The 25668-nt window shown below is 45.9% G+C and overlaps 1 protein-coding gene across 8 annotated transcripts in view; it reads left to right on the top strand.

The window, feature by feature from the left end:
• Positions 1-3417: 3417 nt before the first annotated feature.
• The window catches only part of LOC133515097 (chemokine-like protein TAFA-1), a 74047-nt gene continuing 51796 nt past the window's right edge, over positions 3418-25668 (top strand). For 6 of the 8 annotated variants that reach the window (XM_061847422.1, XM_061847413.1, XM_061847377.1 and 3 more), the window contains exons 1-2: positions 22994-23330; positions 25254-25407. In XM_061847422.1, the coding sequence (XP_061703406.1) occupies positions 25254-25407 (154 nt within the window). In that variant the 5' untranslated portion in view covers positions 22994-23330. Of the gene's footprint in view, positions 3733-22993; positions 23331-25250; positions 25408-25668 lie in introns of those variants that run through there. The other 2 variants (XM_061847403.1, XM_061847386.1) reach the window with 2 other exon arrangements.

Below are 25668 nucleotides of genomic sequence, written 5' to 3'. Positions count from 1 at the left end.
TGAAAATGTTAAGTGAAAAAGCAGCCACGGCCTGATATTTTGTGATTTCTTGTTTCGTGTGGTATGTACGGAAATTCCCGGCCTACAGAGCGCACCTGGTTTTAAGCCTCACCCAGTACATTTGTAAAGGAAATACCATTTGGTACATACATACGCCGCAAACAGTTTGATGCTAACGCTAGCTCTGCGCTAACGCTAACAAGGCCGGTTAAAAAAAAACATACCGGTAAAAAGCACTGAGACACTGCAGTAACACAGCGCTAACAGGGCCGGACCGGTAAAAGTCACTTCCTCGGCACATATATTCCACCGGTCTCACGCTTAGCTTTTCCGCTCGAGTGCCCCCTTGCGGCCCGTTAGAAAAAAATGCACAAAATAGCCGCATCACCGCATAAACCGCAGGGTTGAAAGCATGTGAAAAAAGTTGCAGCTAATAGGCCGGAAATTAACGTCATCTTTGAACAGTTGGCCACCTCCCTGTCATGGGGATTATTTATTAATGTATTGATTCATACTTTTACCACATCGTGGTTCACATTCTGCCTTTTCCACATGTAGCAGATTTTTCCACCGTACATAGTTAATTTTACATACAATATGGCCGATTTTGCGCTACGTCGTGGGATTTTGTGGTGAGCATCTTTTTCCACGCAGGCTTTTCCAGCAGACTCACGTGGCAACAAAGTGCCAGCCAAGGCTGGCATCATTTCACACCTAAAAAAAAGATTTGAAAGTCAAAATCTCCCCAGGCAATAACAGGCGACTCTCCGCTCTCGTGCGTTGACTCGCATGTCACTCAACACGCCAGGCCCCGCTTTTTAAAGCCACACACATTCAAAGTCACAGATACTACCACTGCTACTGCCTAGAACGTTGAGCCTGGCAGCCCCAAGTAATACCTGCAACTCATATCCATATTTTGCATTGGTATTATGCATAGACCCAGACAATAGCAGATTTTTCATCTCTCGTAGGGTTTCTGGTATTGAACCCTGTGCTAAATGAGGAACGATGGGGGTGGCGGTGGCGGCGGTGGCGGTGGCGGTGGCGGCGGTGGCGGTGGTGGTGGTGGTGGTGGGGGGGGGTTAGTTCGTTCTACTCAATTGGGCCGCAAAACATGTCTGGCAAATGTCACCCATGGCGAATGAATAATTGATACCTTTAATTGTTCTGATTCCGAAACCTCCTGCACATTTTCCTTCCTATTTGGAATTGAATTGCTCAACCATCCACGTTTTTGTGTATCTTTTGATTTGGACCGTTTTCCTGGACTTTTGCGCCACAATCTTAGAATGAAACGACGAGGACCGCTTCAGACTTCGGACCTTTTGGTCACTTCGGGGCAACGAGCAAAGTGACCCTTAAAGGCCCGGGTACATTTCTTCTGCTTTGACTTTGGCTTCATACCCCGAAGCATCTGAAGGCCAAGATGCACTCAAGGAAAGAAGAATCCCATCATTACAAAAAGTATGCTGAAAATGTCCCCGCAAGGCGCATATCGACTGCCTTTCTCATGGAATGAAATTGTTTGCGTGAGAGAATCGATATGTTGTTCAAATATGCGCGGTGAACATTATCCGCAGACGAGACGGACTTTCGGTCTGAATGCTTTTTTTATTTCCCGACAACGGGCACAACGGAGCGAATTATTCAGATTCCTTTGAGAATCGTTTGTCCACAACGCGGTCACGTGAACCCGAAGGTGACAAAGAGAGAAATATCGAGACTTCCGATTAGCGGCGGGACCCGCGAGCTTCGTTATCGTCTCCTCTCTCAACAGCTTGAGCGTCGTCATCGCGGTGAACTGTGACCGATGTCGCTAAATCTGACTTTAATTTGGAGCGCCCCGATTTAATCCGGGCGGCTATTGCCGTGGCAACGGCAACTGTTTGAATGAATGGAGCCTTTCAGCTTTCCACCTCACGTGTAAAGCAAAGAGGTTTTCAAACTGGGGGTGGAGGGGGGGAGAGCTAATCTCCGAAAAAGGGGCGCGCGCCCACAAAAGTTTGACAACCACGGGTTGAATCCGACGTAGCGGTGAACCAGAACCGCTAATCGGCAGAGTGACGCCACGTCAACCGAGATGCAAGACCCGATTGATCACGCGCGGACCCGACATTTGGTTTCGGGGCGTCACTCGAACTGAGCTGAGCTTGTCCGAGATTCGATCCGCATCAGCACTGGGCTGGCCTGATATCGAATTGAGAACATTTCTTGCTATGTTCTTTATTTTTTTATTGCTCAAGGTGTTGGTTATCAATAACAAAGTACCCTGGCGTCTTGAGGTCCAATGCAGCCTGTTTTGCGAGGGGAAATTGTACTTTTTAAAAACATACAGTAGCACAGAATGTTAAAAATTAATGATTAATTTCAATACACTCTCTTCTGTTGTGCATTACTTGCCCACTGGTGGCATTATAACACAATAATTCAAGTAAACGATGACGCGTTTCAACCATCTCCTATAAGTGACTCAGCAATTTGCAATTATATTTAGCAGAGGATCAATATAGGCCTTGGAGTATTGCGATATTGTCTGTCTACATGTGATGCTGAAACAGTTGTGTTCAAATATCCCCTCGCTTAAAGTATTATAAAAAATAAATAGTATTTGCTAACCCGTCTATGATGGGTGTTTCTCATTACGTGAAGTTTGGCAAACATTTTAAATATGCAATGTGGAATTCTCTGTTTTTGTTCCGTTTGAAAAAAAAAAAAAAAAACAATTTCGCCAGCACTGAAAATCTCACGGCCGTGCAAACTCCACTGCAAAGTCATAGTCTTTCCTTAACATTTACTAATGAGAAAACATTTCATATTCAAAGAGAAATGAATACCTCTCACAACAACATACGTCAATATTTGAAGAAGAACGGCCGATTCATTTGAAGGGTCAGCCTGCGATGAAAACGACAACCCCCCCCCCCCAAAAAAAAAAAAAACACTTTTTGCCTTTTAAAAAAAAAAAAAAAAAATACTATTTGCAAGAAACAACAGGGGACGGTGAGGAAAATCAAAGGGGAAAAAAATCAGAGGGAAATCAACCAATCAGAGAAAGGATGCGAGGAAAAAGGTGTCAATCATTTCTTGTGCACTTGCAGGTGCAACCTTGCGCTCATCAATTTCTTCGGGATTCAGGAAGTCTGATGAAACCAAAATCAATCGATTGAGCCCTCATTTGCCAACAACTGGGAAAAAGACTAGCAAACAGAAATCGAGCCAATGGGGGGCGTAGTTGTCGCCTTTTAGAAATGGGGGGCAGCAAGCAGCTGAGAGGATTCAGAAATGGTCTAAAATTACATTATCGCCACTTTTTTTTTTTTTTTTTCATTGAATTGCGTTCCAAAAAATGACCACCAGGTGGTGATGGGTTGACAGGTCCCCCCCATCTCCGCAGGTCAATGGACCTTTCCGATGGCGACCTTAAGCTCCGCCCCCTTAGCCGTGTCCCGCAAGATTTCAAAATGGCGATTGAACATGTTTGAAATGGATTCTCTGTCGCCTATTCCAGATAATATTTGAGTTATGTTTTGTTTTTTTTTTTGACAAATGCGCCAGACTCGTCCAAGAGGGTTCTACAGAGAGGTCTCAACTATTTCACGCAAGGATATGTACACGGAATGAAGATTTTGGACCCAATGTCAGAGTTGCAGCGAAATGTTTGACGCCTCACAAACTTCATATTGAAATCCAACTGGAAATGGTGGAATCGTACTGCGCATGTAAAGCCGGGTGAGTACTTTTTACTTGGAAAGATCACCAGCAGTATCGTTGGAGTCTTTAGAAGTATTCATTTGACTTGGCTCGTAATGGAACCCAGCGCTCTGTCTTAAAAATCCGACGCGATACAAATAGGCAAATAGGCATTTCTCTTGCATGACGTGGCGGATTTACGCATCACGAACCCGACTCTTCGGCATAAAACACGACGCACTTCGTTCAGCAGGTCAGTGACGCGCTAACAAAGTGAAAGTTGTTGTCCTGCACAGATAATAATTCAGTCAATCTCTGAAAAGATACTTCTCCCTCACTTGAACATTTTTTCAACATAAAGCCTTGTGTTTGTTTGGTATTGTCCACACTTAGTTGTACGTGCGCTCTTCCGCGAGCCTTTATCCGTCGCAGACACTTGGTCAACTGCGTTTTAGGCTTTGGAAAATGAGTCAAGTGGGCCCCTTGTAACCTAGCCGGATATCTTTCGTCAGAATTGCGTGACATCTGAGGACCATTTTCTTCGTAACATTAAGGTTTCCAAGCGCCTGCTACTGACAACCAGCATTGCTTGTGGGACCACATGGCGGCAGTTGCATGTGTCAAGCCAGGGCTTAAGACGATGCGGCTATCTGATTGGCTATTATTGTACGAGTGATTGACATTAGCGACACCTACAAGTGTCCTGGACATCCTTATGTCTGGACATGGTGTTCTTCAAGGAAAATCCGGTCGGTGAGGGGCCGTTCTTCAGGGTGACGCCCTCGTGGTCTCACTGTCGCCCTCATGTGGGCACTGTCATTAGCGCAATGTTTTGCGAGCCCGATTAGCAACAAGTGTGATTTTTAACATTGACGCGCATAATGAAACATTTTTGTGAAATTGTCGTTTTGTGGTTTGGGTTAGATGAAGTTTATTGAAGGGATGATCAAAATGGAGAGCAGGATTGTTGTATTTGGATGTTGATTTGTTTTTCAGCATTCATCCCAACGTGCGCAAAACAGAAGGAGGCCCCGAACGTCTCCGTCATGAGAAATACTTGAGAGAAAGAGTCGACAGCCAAAGGACTAAATGCGCTTACGCGGCCCAAAATCTGAAGCACGTCCCCAAAAGCCAGAACAAAAAAAAAAATGGCTTTTGTCTGCCGACTACTCCAAAAATGTGCGAATGATCATCTGTACCCATATTTAGCCCACTTTTCTGTGGTGACAATGCGGAGGCGCTCCGACCGATATCTCAAAATACATTTTGGATTTGTTGGAAGGAATGTGTGACAGAAAGAGAGAGAGAGAAAGCAAGAAAAGACCGGGTGTGGACGCTCTGCGCTGCCGATCGGGACCAATGTTGGTCTTCATCGGGCCAAAGCAGGAAGCCGCCGAAGCTCGGACGCCCGCTGTGGACCGGCGACAGCGTTCTTGTGTGCGTGTTACAGGAGCCAGACGCCGATCGCAATCTGTCCTTTGAATGGCGCAGCGTTAACATGTTGGCTCGAAGAGTAAATGGCAGCCAGTGGCCGCAAGGCTGCCCGCTAACGCATTTACACGCTCGGCACACACCAAGTGGTGTGTGTCATTTGGCCGACGGAAGGACACCGGCTTGCCTTTTCCCTCTATCAGTCGCGCTCGAGTGATCGACACGACCGCTTTTCTGTTCCTCTCCATCTGGAATGGCCGATCCCGGATCCGCAGACGCCCACCAAAGGCTCCCCCACGGCCGTGCCCCCCCTGGAATCGGGCTGAGAACGCCAACGCGGTGAAGACGAGTAAGTCGGGCCCGGGCGAAGCGTCGTGCAAAGGTGCGTTGCTGCCGCGTCGGGGGTACCCCAGAAAATCGAACTTTACTCGCTTTTCAGTTGTGGAAAACCATTTGTCGACGGGCGTTTGTGAGGTTTTGAATGTTCAGCCAAAACCCGAAGGTGGAGCCTCGGGCCCGCTGAGCGGTACTGATGACTTCTTGTTTCTCATTTCTGTCTCGTTTGTCCAGATATGAGACTCAAAAGATTGCTGGATTGTTTTTTTTTTTTTTTTGGGGGGGGGGGGGAGGTTTCTGAATAATAGTGATTTTGAAGATGGGAGGATTGGCAAGGTTCTTTTTCGCTATGTCTCGGACACAAGTGTCGTGGGCGCGCCGGCCTTTGTACTGTGACTGAAGTGACGCGAGGCCTTCAGAACTTCTTCGAGCTTCAAGGACACCCTCCGTTCAGCCAGCGGTAGGCGTGATGAGGTTGTTGCGCGGTGAAAGGTGTGCGATTACATTCTTTTCAAAAGAGAAGCCGCCAGGAAAAAGCTATAAAGCAAGTATACAGGGACGTCTCGTGTCTTGATGTTCAGCTCTCCAGGTTTTCTCCAAAAATGACGTCCGCGTATCAGAGGGTTCGGTACCGCATACGCCCGAAGAGACTGAGGAGCTTTTTAAACCACCTCGGTGGCCTCAGTCCCAGAGATCGGAAGACCCACCTCAAAGAACCCAGACTCTTGGGAGGACTTCAAAGTATTCTCCTGACTGACTCGCAACGTTTCTACGTTTTGATGGTAGCGGTGCCCCCATCCCCACCAAACCGAGTGTTGATGCTGACTATTCTCCGCCCACTCTGGTTTTCTCCCGCATTGATTGGAGAATCGAAATTGCGCCGTCGCCGTGATTGTGAGCGACTGTTGTTCGTCTCCGTGTGCCCTGTGAATGGCTGGCGACCGGTTCCTGCCCAAAGATAGCCGGGATAGGCTCCAGGACCCCTACGACCCTTGTGGGGATAAGCATCTCAAGATGGATGGGTGGATATTCTTGGCCCACAGCAACATTAACCTGGAATATCCAGTATACGGAAAACGAACAGTATGTAAGGGTTTAGGCATGAATTATTGTATCACGTACATTCATATCTGAGGTTTTTCCTTTTTACATGAGCATTTTTCCAATAAATACTGTATTTTCAAGTCAGGTTTATGTATTTTGAGAACCCTTAATCAGGAAAGAGAAAAGGTTTCGCCCTGATTTCCGCAAATACCGCATTCCGGAGTACCCGCTAACTTCTTTTTTTTTAGCGCTCTGAGTCACCAAAAGACCGACCCGTGTCTGACGTCCAGGACGGAACAGAAGGTACTACCAAAGCAGCGAAGATTGGAAGGTGCTAAGTTCCGTGTAACCTTTTATGAGTGAGAGAGAAAAACCTTCAAGGCAGATCTCACGTGGAACAGAAGACACGACAATTTAGCAAAAGATGTGCTGAGAGCGCAGGTGTGAAACTCGAGGCTCACGGGCCGGATCAGACCGACCGCATCTTTTTATGTGGCCCACAGAAGCAAATCATGCGTCAACTTCCATCATTTGCATTCACTTTCGCGCCAACATTGCAAATTGTCAACTATGATAAATAATATTGCAAGTATTGCTACTAAACCTCCTTTCACGATCAGGTGGACAATAGTTGGACAAACTTTGGCATTTTCCTTGACTTCTGCTTTCCAAAACTAGTTTGCTGCGCGATTATGTTTGTGCTCCGTTGTTAGCTTCACGTTGCGTCCCGCGCTAGTGCGCTCTGCTCCCATCAGTTTCCTCCTCCCACTCGTCCCGTCCGAGTGCGCCTCATCGTCCCATCATCGCGTGTCTATTGAACGCGGCTCAAAAGCGCAGGCGGTCATTCGGTACTTTCGGCTGGATTACGAAGTCCCGATTGCAAATGTCGTTCAGTTTGCCATGTAGCGATTAAAATAAAAAATAAAACAGGATGGAAGTTCACTCGGAGAGATCGGCACGACGCTGCCGTGCTTCCTTCGCGTAGACGGGCTGTGCATCATCACCTGCAGGCTGCGGCAGCTCGTGAAACGGAGAATGACAAACAGCATAAGTCACCGAGTGACTCCAGCGCAGCCAATCAGCTGTAATTTATTCTAATGTATTCATAAGGTCGTTCAGCGGTGATGGATTGGCTGGTGGGAAGCAAATAAGCGCATTGCTTGAGTCTTTTGCTGGATTTCATTTCTCTTAATTGCCACGTTGCCCGGCGCCGGGATGTTTCCACAGCGAGACGCAAGCTGTTGCGACGCCGTCTCGAAATGTTTGAAATTGACGTCGGCGAGTGACGATCCGCTTATTGTTGTCGCGACGGGAGAAACAAGGTGATGAGCGTTTTCTTTCGACGGGATAAGTTTCACATTTCAACGTGATCTGGCGTCGCGTTCAAATGTGACAAACTCGAAACCTTGGCCTCATTATTTACTTTTTCCGGTATTATAGAGGAACATCCTAGCTACGCAACTCGTGATATTTAATTCAGAAATCCCCAAATAGCGTCTGCTGCATACCTTTCTCTCCTTTCAGTGACCTCAACCGCAAGTCATTGCTTTTTGTTTTGCAAATGCAAAAGGGAAACTTTATCATGTTTAAACGTGATAATGTATTGCGTTAAAATGCCAACTCTGTCGTGTTAAAACTTGAACAATCTTGCTCCGTTTACAATCCAGCTGGTAGATGCACATTTTGTTTGTGTAGTGTATTCAATTGAAAAGGGTTTACAAATCTTTGTAGTCTGTTTTAGTTTTCACTTTCTCAAATTTTATTGGAATTGCGGTTCTGCATATGGTTGGGTCGCATGTGACGTCACTCTTGTACTTGACCGCCACTGTTGCAGACAAGCAGTCAGCTGCCCGTCGTCACGCCAGATTTTTGTTGCACCTACGGTTGTGGAAATCGTGGAAACGGAGACATTCTGAAGCGATTTTTTTTCCGGGTTCCGAAGATTAGGTTGCACGAAGAAGAAGATACGATGGAGTTATTGGAAAAAAACAGCAGCAAAAGTGGCTTGGCAAATATCCGAACAAAGCTCAAGTACACAAGGCAAATGCTTATTTCTGTTCTGATCATTTTGGAAGCGGTAACCATGTGGATTTCCAGTGTTCGGATATTCTACTTCAGAGAAGGAAGAAGAAGAAGAAGAAGAAGAAAAAGGGAAGACTTTCAGATCCTTTGAAAGTTGGTCGTTGTGGACAGTATACGGATAGATATCTTCACAGAGTTTGATCTTCTGTACATATCTCGTTTTGGCGACATCATCGAGTGAATTAAAGTAGGCAGAAAACATCCGCCGCTCGCTGATACGTGGGCCTGTGGACGCTGCCACGGTGACGTCGTCTGCAACGCCTAGCTTGTCTGTAGAAATGGCGGCGATTCGATTGAGGGCGCGTTTTTATCACGTGATTGCAACCCAAGGACAAGCTCCATAGTGACGCTCTCGAACGTCACTGCAAAGTTGCGGCGCGAGAGGCCGGAGAAGCCTACTCGAGATCAAAGATGTGAAGAGTGACAGTGTTGCACATTACATCACTTAAATGGCATAAAGCGTCAGGTGTGCAGTGGTGCCTCGATTTACAAAAATTAATCCGTTCCGGAAGTCGTTTCGTAACCTGACTCTTTCGTTAGTAGAGACGTTTGTAAGTAGAGGTACTGCTGTATTTGTGATAATTGTGTGACATCATCATGACGTGACCCAATGTGGTGCAGCGAGGTGCAAATAAATGAAATATTATCTTTTAGCCTTATGTTTCTTTATTGAGGCTCACAATGTATGTTTTTACAATCAAGAAAATAGAATGCAACACGTAACGAAAAGTCTCAAAAATACTTGCTTCCATTTGTAGTTTGTCAGCTCCTGGGCGCGAGTAAGAAAATCCGTGTAATTGCCTCTTTGTAGCCCAAAATGTGCAAATATATTAAAAAGCAATCGTTTGCGACGTTTAATCAAACTGCTTCCATAAACAAACGGAATGGGGGAAAAAAAAAACTACATATAAACAAAAGGCCCAAGTTAAGCGTCATCGTGGCAGTGTGAAGTGCGTGATTGCCAGCGAAGGCTGCGTTGCACAATAGCGCGTCTCAAAAAGTAGGCCCTCTTTTTGTCTAAATAGGATGATTGGTGCCGGGCTGAAGGGTCCTTCAGTGGGGGGGGGGGGGCACGTGTGGGAGGCCTCGCATAAAGCATCACCCATGATGAACTTTTTTGTCAGTACGTACGGTCTAGCTCGCGTTGGCTTGTCCTCCTCGAAAAGAATATTTTCCATCTTTCACACAGAAGCCGTTCGCAGCCAGGTGAAGGACGGCGTCAAAAGGAGGACGTCCTTTGTTGCCAGGCGCTAAGCCTTGTTACTCTTTGGCAACATAATGATGCCATTATCTCCCTGCGATACGTGGCTAATAGCAACCGTCTTGCGTTGGGGGAAAAATAGCTCGAGCTCATGCCGTACTTCACCGTTTCTCTTCCTGGCTCATCTCGTTGCGGAATCGCATCTCATTTCCACGTCCGGGCGAGATTGTGAAGATGAGAGGCAAGTTCTGTCCGTCGCTTTTGGCCGACACGGGCGCGCCGGCGGCCTCTCGGCCTGCGTCCGTCTCGTCTCAAACAATTTTCTACGTCTGATCGGCGCGCGTGCAAACTTGCTCGTGACACCCGATTTAGGAAAGTCGCTCCTTCTACTTGAAAAAAAACTGTAAAATGAATATGGACATTTCTTTCTAGTTACATTCTGTTGTGTACATTTGAAAATAATTGCCAAAAATGTCCAGGATTGGGAGATATAGTATGAAACTCTTTTTCACCTTTTGCAAAACGGGGTCCAGTGACACACTTGGACATGAGTCCCCCCGTACAGGAACTAACCCGAGCCCGAAAAAGATTCGCTTATCTGCTTTAGAGTGCCTCGTTATTGCCTCAAGAGTGAGTGTCGGGGCGAGATTATTTTGTTTTTGAATTTGTCAGAGTAGGTAGATCGATAGATAGACTGCTATCTAGCTAGATCAGCAGTCGGCAACCCTCGGCTCCGGAGCCTCATGCGGCTCTTTCATCCTTATAATGCGGGTCTGATTGGCTTGGGAAAATAAATTACTAAAAAAAATTTTTTTGTATTTAATTGAAGTTCGTTTTATTTGTGTTAGTTTTTATATTATTTTAGTTCTAAATTTGAAGATTGTGATCTTGAAATATTAAAATATTAATTAAATTATTTATTATTTTTTCGTCGCTCAAAATAGACGTCACACTGCGGAAGCGGGTATACCCGCTGAAACGCCGTCTATTTGGAGCGACTTTCAAGCCCGGCAAAGCCAATGGAGAAACATGCTGCGGTAAAGTAGTAGAAGTTTTTTTTTTTTCTTCATTTTAGATGTGCGGCTCCCAGTGTTTTCTTTTCCGTGGAAACCGGGTTCAAATGGCTCTTTCGGTGTCAAAGGTTGCCGACCGCTGAGCTAGATAGATAGCGAGCTAGCTGGCTAGATAGATAGATAGATAGACAGCTAACCCCCCTCACCCCTACACAGGAACTAACCCTAGCCCGAAAAAGCATCTTGCCTTGCGTTAATCGTCTCACTTATCTGCTTTAGAGTGCCTCGTTATTGCCTCAAGAGTGAGTGTCGGGGAGAGGGTATTTTGTTTTTGAATTTGTCAGAGTAGATATATAGACAACTAGATAGATAGATAGATAGATGGCTTCGGGCTGGCACAACCCCTTTAAAGAGCCTCGTTGTCAGCCCCGAGTGCACGCACATCACACGGAGAAAGGGTAAACCAGGAATTTTTTTCTTAGAAACCCAAATGACACCAGTGGCATAGATTCCAACCACCAGAGCTGTAATCATATCTACTTTTGCAGCTCAAACATGTCATGTGTAAGCATAAGAAAGATGCTCTCGGAAAAAAATTCAATTTCTCATGTATAATGTGCATTTACACCCCGTCAAATTTGTTAAAAGTCAACAGTGCGTATTATACATCGGTATAAGTAAGAACAGAGCATATATATTTTATTATAAATGTATGCCCCCATCTAGTGATTATTAAAAAAAAAAAAACGTCAACTTTTCATTGCAATATGCCAGCTCCACCTAGAGGTTCCAAAAAAAACTGTAGCCTCCACTTTCATTCCAATGTTTCAATGGGGTACATATGGCTGCATATATGTACACTTATGTTGATAAGTTTAGATACCCCGGCAGAATTTGTGAATTTTGATTTGAATACAACTGTTCTTTGTTGTTACGTTTTGTTGACTGATGACGCTTTTCCAAAAAAGCTTGACGGTTTCATTTGAATCCCATTGAAGTAAAATTAAAAGAATTGTTGAAAGAATTATTCACATCTTACCAATGCCGCGGTGATCTTTTTCTAAATAAAATATATGAGCAAGTAAATAAAAAGTATAGTGTTCAAATAAAGTGCCTCTCTTCAGAATAACTCTTTGAAAAAAAACTAAGGGAATTAAGTTAATAATTCATGTTTTGATGATTTTGATTGATGCATGTGCAATGTATTACATTATACAAAGGTTTTTGCAGAATTTTGAGGTCAACTTTGGGGGTGCGTATTATACATGGGTGCAGATTATACACAAGAAATTACTTTAGCATCTATCTGCAGTGATTGATCATTTCAAGCAGATGGCCCCACATCTGAGAGTGGAGACAATGATTTTTTTTTTTTTTTTTTTTCCCTGATTTTGTATCTTCATTTTCTATAATTGGTGTTTTTTTTAATTATTCAAATTTCTCAGAGTTGTTAACACGTCTCTATGGTGTGTCAAATTTATCAGGCAATTTTACGCGGTAGTGACTCTAAAACTTTTTTTTTTTTTTTTTTTAAATGAATTCGGGACGTGGGTGTGAGGTCGTCCGAAATGAAGCATCGTAGTTGTAACGTGAAAAAATACAGTCGGGAAAACAAAGTTGTCACGCGCACATCGCGCGTGTTGTTGTTGCACGCTGAGTTATGGCCCCGGCACGCAAGAGATGATAGCGCCGTACACTTATCAATAATATATCATCTGATAAGAGAAATGATGGGCACTCAATCAGCTGCTACCTTCTCCTCAGAAGTAAGGCATAAATTTGCAGGCCAATAATAATGCATAAACCTGGAAGAAAAATGTTTCCTCTCTCCGCAGCCAGCCGTCGTACACAGCGGGTACTTCAAGCAGCCAACTTGATATGCAACCATCCCACTTTACGGGGGGGGGGTCGAGCGGAAATACAATTTCACTTTTCTATGAGCCGTTCTCACATCCTGCCTGTGGAGGCGAGCTCAAGTTCACTCCGGTTATTTCTTTCCTTTGACCGTCAAATTTGGCTCGTCATCTCACCTCGCTGGACTTGATTTTTATTTTCTGCGCGTTTTGGAAAATAACCGTCACCTTCCTTCCTTCCTTCCTTCCTTCCTTCCTTTCTTTCAAAAAGGGAAAAAGCGTCTGGTGGAATCGATGAGTTGGCGGGAAAGCCACTTTCATATTTTAGGTATTCTGGCAAATTTGACATTCGAGGTTCTAAACGGGGACTTTTTTGGGAGGGGCGGTGATCAAACATCCCAGCAGCCAGCACTGTATTTCCTTTTCAAACAAACGAGATAATTAGCTGTATACAGTACCTGGTTGACAAAAGTACGAGGCATACACCCCCCCCCCTCCGCCCTCGAAAATGGTTTGTTTCCACCCAATCTCTCCTCAACTCCCCAAGACTGGGCTCTGAGCGCGATGTCTGCAAATAATAGACGCTGCCGTCCAATCATACAAAGTTGTGCTTTAAACACTTTGTTCAAACCGAGATAGGCGGAAGGGAACGTTGCTTAAAGGGCCGCCGTCATGAAATGCATGATTTTTAGTATGTTATTAATGAAAAAACGGACCCATGTGTTTTTTTTTTTTTTTTTTTTTTGCCACAAAAGATGATTTTGACGTATACGGCTTTTTGTAACTCCCGCTATGAAAATCTTCTCGAGGGATTTTTTTTTTTTTTTGAGGAGAAGCAGGAAGTGACGTACTTGGCGGGACCGCCCTCAAGTGGGCTCGGTTGTTTCCATTCGTTTTGCCTCCGGGAAGGCGGCTCGTTGTTCCTCGGTGTTAGCCAAAATGCCGGCTCGTCGCATTGCTGGACATTGCTCCAACACTCGGTCGGGAGGAAGGATTTACCCTTCACAAGTTTGCGACCACTTGGATGTCGTCCAATGACGCTTCTGCAACTTTGCGCACGGATGACACGCTCTCCGCTCATTTTTATTTTTTCGAAAAGACATTGAAGTGAATAATGTTATGTATATTGTTCATTTCAATATCTATTTTAGAATGTTTATAGGGATGACACTAGACCTTTACTTTGTATTGTATAATACCAAAACTACTATCGATCGATAGCAGTCCTCATTTTTGCTGTAATTCAGCGATAGCGCTCTGTTGATGTTGTTGGTTCGAAGTTATCCAATGTTTTTTGTTGTTGTTTTTGTCCTAGCTAGGCCATGTTTCGTGCGGTCCAAGACAGCACCGCCGTCTTCCGTTTGAATTGGAATGAGAGACGCTCGCTGCCGTGTCGTGTGCTTGTGTTAGTATTGAAGCCGAGGCGCCACTGACAAGCTAACGGCCCCGGATAAATATAACTCCTAATTGGACCCGCAGAAAAGGGAGGAGAAAAGAGAGGATCTCAGATGCGCCGGCGGTATTAGCGGCAGAAGGGCCAAGTCATTGGTGTGCGAGTCACACGGAAGTCTGCAGTCTTAGCGCTCAAGTCCTGAGTCGGGTCCCAAGTCGAGACATGCGAGAGCGGAGTCCTACACTGTGAATTTTACCCACAAAATAAAGAAGATGGTAGAATATACCATATTTCTTTCCAACTAATGTTATATATTGAATATAAAATATTGTATCAGAAAGAGGGGAAGAAATGGACGCAAAGAATCGAGTTTCATGTCAAATAGATGCGAAGTGTGCGCAGATTGATTGGTAGATAAATTGCATTTCAAAAATAAATGAAGTCTCGTCTGATTCTTGAGAACACTACGCTAACGAAACCGGAAGCTAAGCCCAGACGTGCCAGAGTCGGCCCGTCGTGGATCGCTCGCAAAGCTAGCTGTTATTGCTAACCAAAAGAAGCGTAAGAGACGCGCTGTTGCGAGGCTTTCGACCTTTGGCGAGGTCGAGTCCAAGTCATGTGATCCGAGTCCACACCTACCGTGGCCAGCTTCATTTGAACGAACTTGAGAAGACTCCTTTCTACCAGTTCAAGTCCAAGTGAGGTCGCGAGTCATTGCTGTCTTTTAACAGATTGTCAAGTCCGATCTTAAGTCCAAGTTATACTATGTAATTATTGATAGTCACAAGCGTCATTTTTTCTTCATGTATGTCAATACGGTGCATGACATTTTATATAAAAGTCCCCAAAAGAAGTCTGAGGTCCGTTTTTGTCATTTTTAAGTACAGTATTGATGTGTAATACTTGTATCGAAATGAGCTGCGTTCCGCGAGAAATGAGAATTATTGCTTTTTTTTTTTTTTTTTAATGATTTATTAGTAGTTTTTAATCAATCAGTCAAGCAATTCGTCTCTTTGTGTGTTTCGATTTTGAAATGATCTTTCTCCGATTTGTTGGAGCTTCCCAAACAGAAAAACAAAACAAAACAAAACAAACGCTTCTCTTTGAAAAACTGTGAGACCGAAAACGGCACTCGGATGGAGAAATCTTGCCCGGCTTGACTTCTTTCCGGCTTCTGAAGTTTGCTCCTCTCCTCGCAAATGATCCTCATTCTGGTTTCTTTCACCGTGAACGTTCTCGCCGCCCCACCCACTGAGAAGCTTTGTTGCCAGTTGTTTTCTTTCTCCCTTATCGGAGCTCCGCCGACCTCGCCGAAACGTTCCTGAACTTTGTTTTGGCTTTCGGTCGGGTCTTTGACTTTCGCCCGAGTTTTCTGCTCTTTCCGAAGAGACATAATTAATCCGTGTCGGTGTTGCTGTCAAAGGCCAGCAGCGTGCGAAGCCATTCCGGATGCGCTCACCTTTTAATCTGCAGATGACGGATTCCGTCTCCTATGAAGTCGACGTTTTCACGTTTCCGGCGAACGCTCCCTTCATTGCGTCGTCTCCCTTTTTTGTTTTGCTTTTTTTTTTTTTTCGTATGCGGCCATCAAATGTCCTAATTTTTTCCGTACGGATTTCATTAGCTCCCGGGGCGATCGCGGCTGACCTCCGCCGCCGGGTTTCCTCCAGCTGCTCGAGCCGCCCAAGGACGAAGGGTGCCAGTGGAGTGCAAACGGCAGGCGTCGAGCAGTTTAGGCTGCGTCGTTTGTTGTGCTGAGTGCTTTCCACAAAAAGCTCGCGTGAGACATTCTGACCTTGTCAGCGGCGCCGGGCCGAGATCCCAGAGATGGGCAAAGATTTGACATATGTCATACAGCATAACATAAACGATATCCTCCTGAATTGTGTTTTTTTTTAGAAAGCCGCCCTTTTCAAAGCCCGGCTTCTTTGCATGCGGTACGACGCCTCGTCGCGGCGTATTGGAGCTTCGACCGTGCATACCCGTTTGTGTGATTTTGATGCTGACGTAAACATTTGAAGGGCAAACACGGTTTCATCTGGGGAGATGAAAACAGCCGTCGGTGGGGGGGGGGGCAAATTACAGGCACGAGCGTAATTGTTGGCGTTATCGTGTGATGTCTGCGAGGGAGCCGACGGTCTTTGGTGGCAACTGATATGATTGCTCGCCAGATTTTCATCCCTTTTCAAAATCCTTCAAAGGCAGCCTTTTCTTATCTGCAATACGAGAAACGCAGATCGGGTTCGGGGATGCTCGATTGCAAATATTAACGCAGATGACATTCTTAAAGGCCGCGAACAAACGCCTCCCATTGTACTGGCGTCTCGCACCTGGCCGCCGGTAGAGTCGAACGGTCGCAGATCTCGGGAGGCTTCGGGATGCTCACTGGGATGGAACCAGCCAGAAGGTAAAAGCATCTGTGCTCCGTGCGCAATGTCATCAGCAGTTGAGGCGGTCGAGGGGAGGGAACCTTACAGTTCTTCGTTAATTGGAATATTTCATAATGTGCACGCGATGACATTTGACCGATGATCAAATAGCATCGCCCTGGGTAAATGTCAATCTTGCATTTGCATGCGGTTATTAGTACATCCTGAGAAATTAGCCCGTATTCTGCTTTCCTTCCGCCTCTAATTGACTCACAGTTTGCGCCCGGCGAGCGAAGGAGTTGTTTCGCCGCTTTGCTTCTTATCCGCAACGAGGCTCAAAAGGAACAGATTAAGAAGCTATTAAATGTTAAGATCAACTGACGTGAAAGGTGTAAAAACTCCATTTCCTTTCAACGTGAGGGGCGGGGCCCCCGCAAATTGAAAAAGATCCCGCTCGAGACTTGTTTGTATTGATTTCACACACTCGGGTGGAAATAACCCCACTGAAACAGATACACGGGATCAAATTTGCACAGCGGCTTCAATCAAGATAATCTCGTTTCTTACTCGGCCAAAATTTCAGATGCGGATAAAGTCGACGGCGACCGTTTCCTATTGACCTTTGTGGAAGCGAGCAAAAAAAAAAAAAAAAAAAAACGGCCAATGAAAATGCAAACGAGTCCCGAGGAAGGCGGCGGCGGCGGCGCCGTAACTTCTCGGCGACTTCACGTCGAGGCGCTGATGCATCGATATCACGCGCAGGATATTTGAGCTCTAGCATCTGAAACTGTTTTTCTCTTGAAGAGTTTCGGGCCCGTGAGGATGATTTGGTGCCTCCGCCTTTCTCTCCACAAAATCTTCCTCTGTGTCATCGCGGCAAAAGCACTTGTGCACGACATCATCTTCATTGTGTCGCGTGGAACTTGTCCGACAGGAATCGACCCCCCGGCATTTTGTTGTTGTTGTAGTAATCTGAATATCATCTTAAAATGTCATGTCTTTTTTTTTTTTTTTTTTTATGGGGTACACACACAGAAAATGCCTGAAGTGTTTCTCATAATGACGAGACCGCTGAAGGGGAAGCTAAACAGACGAGAAGCATCCTGGCTCCATAGTTCTTCCCGAGACATTTTCAGCGCTCCCACCCTGAGCACAACACAACGATTTATTGACATTTTGACTGTGCTTAGCCGCCCTCTGGAAGAAGCGACTCACACCTTATTTTGTAGGCACGCCATTTAGAAGCATAGAGTCAGACAGGCGTTAAAAGTAAAACCATAATGCCGCCGTAATTACTTGAAAAGGCGGCTTGATGTTTGTTGTCCGCAGTCTGAGCAGTCATTATGTCTTGTACCTGAGTAATGCCGGGCTTTGTGTTTGCGCATATCTGTACTGCCCATTTGGAAATTATGAGACATCTGTGACCACTATGGGCTAGGAAAAAAAAAAAAAAAAAAAAATAGAAATATATATATATATTTCTATTTTTTTTTTTTTTTTTTTTTCAGAGAGCTGCCGTCAGAAGCATTCAGGCAAAGGCTCGTTGAATCAGCAGTGCGCAAACCTTTTCAGACAGAAATCGGTGGTCTGCAGGTCAGGAAAATCTTTGTGATTGGTTTGCAGCGCGGCGCGGATGATAGACAGGCGGCCATTTGTGGGTTTTTTTTTTTTTTTTTTTTTATGTGGGTGCTTCACAGTCCCTCACAAAAGGGGCTTAGGAGGAAGGCATGAGCTTTGCCTCCATTTCATTTGAGTGCCAAAATGCACGTTTCAATTGAATATTGATGTTGTCGAGTGCTGGGAGAGTACTCGGCAAGTCCCCGGGGATATTTGGCGAGCCTGAGCGGGGATTCCCTCGGTAAGAAAGTCGTCACGTTGTCATAATAAGATGCTTGAAGTCCAAGGTCGGATCCCTGCGTGCTTTTTGTCAATCATGTTGTCGTCAATTCAGTTTCAAAGCGCTGCTGGTTGTGAATTCTCTTTGTGGACAACAATGTGAAACTGTCAGTTAGTTCACATGGACTCAATAAAACTGACCGCTTGGACTACAATGAATTCATCCATCGGTCCGTCCGCCCATTTTCCATGGCACTTCCCCTCACTCAAAGTTTAAACGCGTCCTCTGCTGGACATTTCCAACTTGAACGTCTTCCACTTGCAGAATACGAGTGAGGGAACGTCTTTTGCCATCTTCCGAGGGGAGGACGTGATGGAAAGTGGCATCCATCAGGGCAAGGACAAGCAAAAGTGGAGCAAAGTTTTGCTCTGAAATGTGACAGCATAGTTTGCGCAGCTCAACAAAAGATTAAATCATCTTCGGAATCGTTGGAAATTTCTCTGCAGCGCTATTAACTGTTTTTTTTTTTTTTTAAGAACATCCTCCTTCACGGATATTAGTACTTGTTCTTTTTTTTGTTTGTTATAAAGACGAAAGAAAGAAGAAACAATATTTTCAAAATAAAATCTGTCAAAATTCTGATCGTCACTCAAAAATTGGAGAATTTTACAAACGGGTGATTGGAGCACGTGTTTTTCTTGGGAGCAAAAGGCTGAGCTCAGGGCTCGGGTCAACCTAACGGCAAAAGAAATTGATTGGTCTCAGGATCCCACGGATGAGCCGCCGACATCTTGGAGAGAAGAAAAGAAACGCTGCGTTTCCCCGCGTTACGACATTTCACGTTAACGTTTCTCAGCACTGGTATGTCGACTGAAGGACGCGCGCCGTCGTGAAAAGGTTTGGAGCGGCTACGAGACGTCTTCAAGCGACGCGGCGGCGGCGCAAATCCTCCTGGCCGTCCGTCAAGCGGGAGTATTTAACGCCGACGCTTTTCACGTCACTTTTCACATTTCTGAGGACCAGTCGAGAGGGGAAGAGAGAAGAAAATGGATGAATACAGGAAATATCAATCCATATTTCACGACCCCCATGGAAATGAAACCATAAACAAGGACGCGGTGTCTCTCGTTAACACAACGAAAGGAGTTTTCAAATTGGAAAATATTATCAGTGAGTGTGAAGATTATCCAGCGTGTGCCGTAGTCTGTTCCTTTACTCAAACTCGATTGAGAATACACACGTACGCAACGTTGTAGACGTCATGAGCGTAATTTATTGATCCATTTCAAGTACCGCTAATGCCCTGCGCAACTGAAAGTCAAAACGCACCACTGGAATCGATTTTGTCCCCCCCCCCCCCCCCCCCCACTTCATACTTGTTTTTATTTTTGATCAGCATCTGACCTTTGCAGTAAAAGTGGGGAAAAGTGTTGTACCAAGGTAGACATTGTGCATTGTTTAAAAAAAACAAAAAAGCGATGGAACGAGATATGTGTAAAAAGATCCCGTACGCCCACATCCGTACATTTGAATATCCACGGGCAAACCGGCGCAAATTTGCATCGCTGCCACTTAGCATTGCGGCAGCAGACAAACACAAGATGGAAATGCAGCCAGCGCGTGGAAAACGGAGCTTGACGGACGTGCAGGGAAGAGCGGATCGACAACTCGGGATTTTTTTTTTTTTCCCCGCATTTTCCACAATGTGATGAAAGTCAAGTCCCACAGGTCAACAGGTGGGGGCGCCGTGATTGGCTAGAAAAGGAGCCCGTCTGAATTGCTCAGCCATTCACGAGCAAACATGGGGAGGGGGTTGACCTCTTTGGCAACAAATGCGTGAGAAAATGATCCCACAGTATAAGGAAAATGTTCCTCAACGTACAACTGCGAGGAATTTAGGGATTTCATCGATAATATTAAAAGGTTCGGGAAATGTGGAGAAATCACCGCATGTAAGGCGGCCCTGCATTAAAAACCCGACATCGGTGTGCCAAGGATATTAACTACCTGGGACGCAGGACCACTTTAGAAAAACCACGATCGGTAAAATACACTTTTGGTGCTACATCCACACTATAAGGACAATTTAAAACTCTACTATGCAACCCAAAAGTCATTTAGCAAAAACATCCAGAAACGCGGCCGACTTCTGTGGGCCCGAGTTCATCTGAGATGGACTGATGCAGATTGGTTCTTTGGTCCAACAAGTCCACATTTCAATTTCTTTTTGTAAATTGTGGACGTCGTGTCCTCTGGGCCAAAGAGCAAAACAACCATCCGGACGGAGCGTTCCGGACGCGAAGTTCAAAAGCCGGCATGCATCTGTGATGGCATTGGACTGTTAGTTCCAATGGCAGAGGTAACTTACACACCTGTGAAGGCACCATCAATACTGAAAGGTACATGCAGGTTTTGGAGAAACATATGCTGCCATCCAAGCAACATCTTTTTCTTGGACGCCCTTGCTTATTCCAGCAAGACAATGCCAAACCACATTCTGCACCTGTTACAACACCGGGGCTTCGTAGTAAAAGAGTGTGGGTATTTGACCGGCTTCCCTGCAGTCCAGACCCACCTCCCGTTGAACACGTGTGCCGCATTACGAAGCATCAAATAGGACAACGGAGACCCTGGACCGTTGAACAGCTGAAGCTGTCCATCAAGCAAGATTTGTATTTATGTTCAACCAAACGTCCCAATTTCAAGGGAATTTGGGTTGTACTTTATTTGTTGATTTCATTTGAGAATAGACTTGCATATTTTGAAGGTGACGATACTCATTTTCGGTCCAATTTTTCCACAGCCGTAAAGCAATCCAAGTGTCAGGATGTTGTTGTTGTTGTTGTGTTGTTCCATGATAAAACTAAAGTTGTCAGTATAACGCAGTTGCTACCTGTGTACTAAAACATTAAACGTAATAAATGATAAAACATTTTGCCGCTGACTCCGTGCCACTGCAGCTGTTCCCGTGGTTCCGTCGCTATGGCGATTGAAAGCCGAGTAGCAGAAGCTAGCGAGACCACCGCATCTTCAATTCTCGTTGTCCAGCTCTGGAAAAACTCAACAATTCACCGCATTTTGCTTCCTCGGCGTTTTCCTGTACTCGGATGTCTCGTCCGAAGCCTCCCGGGTTAAGACTACGTTGCCTTCGCCGTCGTACCGCTGACTTCGCTCCTTCTTCCGCTGGGAATGTGCAGTCTACTTCGAAAAGCATCATAATCATCATCATCAAGTCTTTACTCCATGGAGCTTGCACTCTGCAGGTTCAGACCCTTTGCCGATATCGTGCGTGCCAGACAGATGATAAAAAAAACGAAAAAAATAATCACCGCGTGCTGAGTCATGTTGCGGATACAGCTGCTTATCCACACAGCGAATATTTCTTCCCGTTTGCAGCCCCCCCCCCTCCACCCCCACCTTGGTTTTGCTCATAGCTTTGGTGTTTTTTGATGAGTGACCCTCGTGATGATAAGCGGCTCAGAAAATAGATGATGGACATGGCTATTTCGGATCATTTCTCTGGATTCTTTGAAGTACACGATCATCCAAAAGTTCTGAAGGAAAGGTACACAAAAGGAGTGTACCGCCGCTGAAGTTTACGGAGACCGAAGTTGTGCCACAAACTGTGAATGCTGAGACAAGAATTTCAGCTGGAAAATCTTCAATGGGATGAACGCCGTCGCGCTCTTATTAAAAACGAAGACAATCTTGAGGCGACTTAGAGCACCGCGGAGGGGCGCAAGGATGGTCGAAATCAAATTCTGGGGATACCATACTTACATACTCTGACTTTTCCAAAGCTATTGCAAAGTCTGTGTGTAGTCTGGACTTGACTATTGTAATGCTCTTCTGACTGGTCTCCCCAAAAAGAGCATTAGACAGCTGCAACTCGGGTTCTGACCAGAACAAAGCGGTCAAAGCACGTCACTCCGGTTCCAAGTCTTTACACTGGCTTCAAGTCGATTTTAGAATCGATGTTTTTGTTTTGTTTTCAAAGGTCCGCTACTCGTCTATAAATCATTAAACGGTTTAAGTCCTGAATACACGAAAGAAATGCTAATGGCGGTCGGGTTCTGTGCTTGACAGACTCTGGTCCGATGACGGAGCGCAAAGTCCGAAGCAGACGTGGTGAAGCGGCATTTTGCCATTATGCTGCACACAAATGGAACGCGAGCCCCAAATGTGAATATTTGTTTTTAAAATCCAGGTTCAAATCTATTCCTTTTTGTCATCTTTTTTAGAGCAGTCCTACTTTTAAATTCTTCTTCTTATTATTATGACAGTACAACTGGATCACTCTGATTCTCTTCTCCCGGCACGTGAACCACTACACTGGCGGCGTTTCTCCCGCCAACGGTTTCCCTCCGCATTTCCATATTTCATTTCAATTTTCCTTGAGGGAGATGCCGTGCGCTGTCCGCAGGGACGCGTTGCAATTATGCTTCAAATGGCGCCCCAGGTGATCCGCTCAGTATGTAGATGCTTGTTAATCACGGAGGTGCGTGCTGCCGCTTTCCCTCATTTGCATCCGATCGGGTGCTGCGGTCCCACGCCAACGGTGTCCAATCCAGAGGCGGCCTTGAACTCTTTAAAGCGTGCGCGGCCCGGCCCCATGAGAATTGTTTTGGGATTTTGTGTGTGTGTGTGTGTGTGTGTGTGTCTCGGTGCCGGCCGAGGAGGCGGCGGCGGCGATGGTCGCGGTGGGGGGGGGGGTGGGGGGGGGGGTAACTCGGAGTCAGTGGGAGCCTCTCACTCACGCTGGAAGGATGCAGACGGCGAGAGGAGAGATTCCAGTGCACTTGAAGAAGGCGCTCGCCCGCCGCCACATGCAAATGGACAGAACAATTCAGCGCGAGCCCCTCCTCAAGGGGCAGCAGTGGCATTTCTGAGCTGGACTCGGCAGAACTGGATGCCTCATTCTGCTCTCTGCTTCTTTCTGAGTCACCGGACCGTTGCAGTTTAAAAAGGAAGAGCGAGCGGAGTTCTCTCCTCCGGCTTGGGATCGGCACGAGCGGCGTCATGGGTGGATTTATGGCGTTTTGGTGAAAGGTTTACTTGGTCGTGGACGAGTTGCTCAGGTGAGACGCTCCTGCACTCCTGTGGTGAGGAAAATCTTGGAAAATGTCACTTCCGATGCAAACTGTTTTGTCAGATGTCTCGAGGTACTCGTGGAAGGAAGGGGAAAAATTGGGGCATCAGCTGACGCTTCTAGCTACGAACACATGCGTCAAATATAGCCGCTGTTCCCGTTTGCTTTCAAAAGTTGAATGCGGAGGTGGAAAGGAACAAAAAGTCCTACCGGATGCACGTCTTTTAAATCGGACGCAGGAGGCTGTGGAGCCAACTTTGAACGCGCAGATGAATTTAATTCACGATGCCAGGTTGTTAGAGAGGATAAAAATGTCAGCGCTTGGACGTCGCTCAAATCAAGTCTTTGTCCATTCCGTTCTTCACCAGAAAAAAAACAAACAAACAAAAAAAAAAAAAATCCTGCCTGCCCCCGTTGTTACATTCTTTTATTTCCATTTTTCCCTCTTCTCTAAACGAATGTGGCGCAACAGATTTTGATTGCTATTTCTGCTGTGTCACTGTCACATCGTTCTGACAGACGCGCAAAAGAATCAGCAGCTGTCTTTAAGTTGGACTTTGGTTTGGAGGGAGGGGGGGGAGGGATGGGGGGGGGCGACACTGCTCAGGACGAGATGGGAATCAGTCTGTCAGGGGAAATCTCAGCTACAGCTGAAAAAAAAAATCCCCGGGGAAGGAACACACGCACCCGGTTTAAGGCTGCTCAAGCTGATGCAAGCGACACGATGTGGGAATGCAGCTGCAAAATCATTTTTTAAAAAAAAACAAAAAAATGTTTTTGATATTGCGATGGCTGTCCTGGACTTGATATTGGTGAATGCCTCAAGTTATTAGCAGCATTGGTGCAAAGGTTCGCAGGCAGCTTGTCCAAACTTGTTTCTCTCAACACGTCAATTGCACTTTACTCTGCCCCCAGCTAGCCTCTCGTTGGATATGGTGATTTCTTCCTAATGTATTACTCAGATATATTCAAATAAATGAAAAGACGTGCTCGTTACTTCTGAATAACGGCGTCTTTAAAACTGTCAGGCTTTCATTAGTTCCATTACTTTAGTTTTTCATTTCAGTTTAGTTCTCATTCAGAACAAAACCCCAAATGTGATTTATTGCTTTAGTTAACATTTCAAGGACGGAAAAATCCTTCGTCGCAGGTATTGAAACGATGTCATTTTCAAAACTTCACGTGCAGACGACAACTTTGTCTGAAGGTTTTGCCGGAGCTGCAAAACCGAGCGAGAAGCTTCCTCCGACTGCTCCACCCCCCAACGCCTCCCCACCCCACCTACAAGCAGTTTCATTTTTTTTTTTTTTTTTTTTTTAATACTGAGCCTCAAGATTGGAGAGGAAGCGTTTTGCATTGATGTCTTGTCAGTGAAAGGCCAGAGATTTATTAAAGCTAAATGTCACACTTTTAATCCCCTAAATATTATCGCCGTAGCAGAATCTGAACAAATAGGAGCGCGTCTTCCTCGCCATCTCCACAAGCGACGTTTGTCCAATGTCCACCATAGAATTTGCGCAGTTGTTGGGGTGGGCCCAAAATAAAAAAAAAAAAGTGTCCAGTCAAAACGAGATTATTAGCGACCTTTATTGCTGCGTGACTGTTGCGGCAAAGTCTTTGTGTCTCAGATGCGTCAGTTGCGGTACGAGATCGCCTCCAGCGATCGATCGCAGACCAGAGAATATTTGGGCAAATCAAGACGCTTCCGATTGTGGTCGTGAAAGGCCGATTGCGCCCATCCTTCCCTCGCTCATCTTCCTTAATGACAGAAGGTGGCGGCCTCCGGCTTTACTAAATGACGCTTCCCAAGCAGAAGCCAAACGGACATTTATCTGCGCGCCCTCCTGCCGTCGCCGTCGCCGTCGTCGGTATGTGGGCTGACGTCACAAGTTCTGAACGTGATCCTCAGCAGATGCGTCCCGTCATGTCCTGGCCTCTGTTGGTGTGGCTCTGGGTCAGCGTGACGACCGTTCAGCTGTGTCAGGCCACTTTCTCCGACGCCGCGCAGGAGCGCCGCGGGACCGGGACCGGGACCGGGCCCGGGCGCACCAGCATCCACACGATCGGTGAGCCCTTTTTCTTTCCCGCTTCAGCAACGGTTCCGGAGCGGCAGAAAATGGTCGAACGAGAGTCGCAGGCCGTGCAGCTGCTCGGGCTGCCTGGCTTTTCGGCGAGTGACTTTGATTTCCTGCGAGTTCGACTGGAAATCGCACTTTTTCCACCCTGCGACAAATCAACGTAGCGTAGATATTTCAATACGTGAACGCGAAGGTGCAAAGGACAGCGGAAAGCATCTCTTTCCCGTTTGATGATTTTCCTCTCAATGA

The sequence above is a fragment of the Syngnathoides biaculeatus genome, chromosome 2 (assembly GCF_019802595.1).
Source record: "Syngnathoides biaculeatus isolate LvHL_M chromosome 2, ASM1980259v1, whole genome shotgun sequence".
NCBI classification, from domain to species: domain Eukaryota; kingdom Metazoa; phylum Chordata; class Actinopteri; order Syngnathiformes; family Syngnathidae; genus Syngnathoides; species Syngnathoides biaculeatus.
The sequence above is the reverse complement of the archived record's forward strand: the minus strand, read 5'-3'. Positions and strand labels throughout refer to the sequence as shown.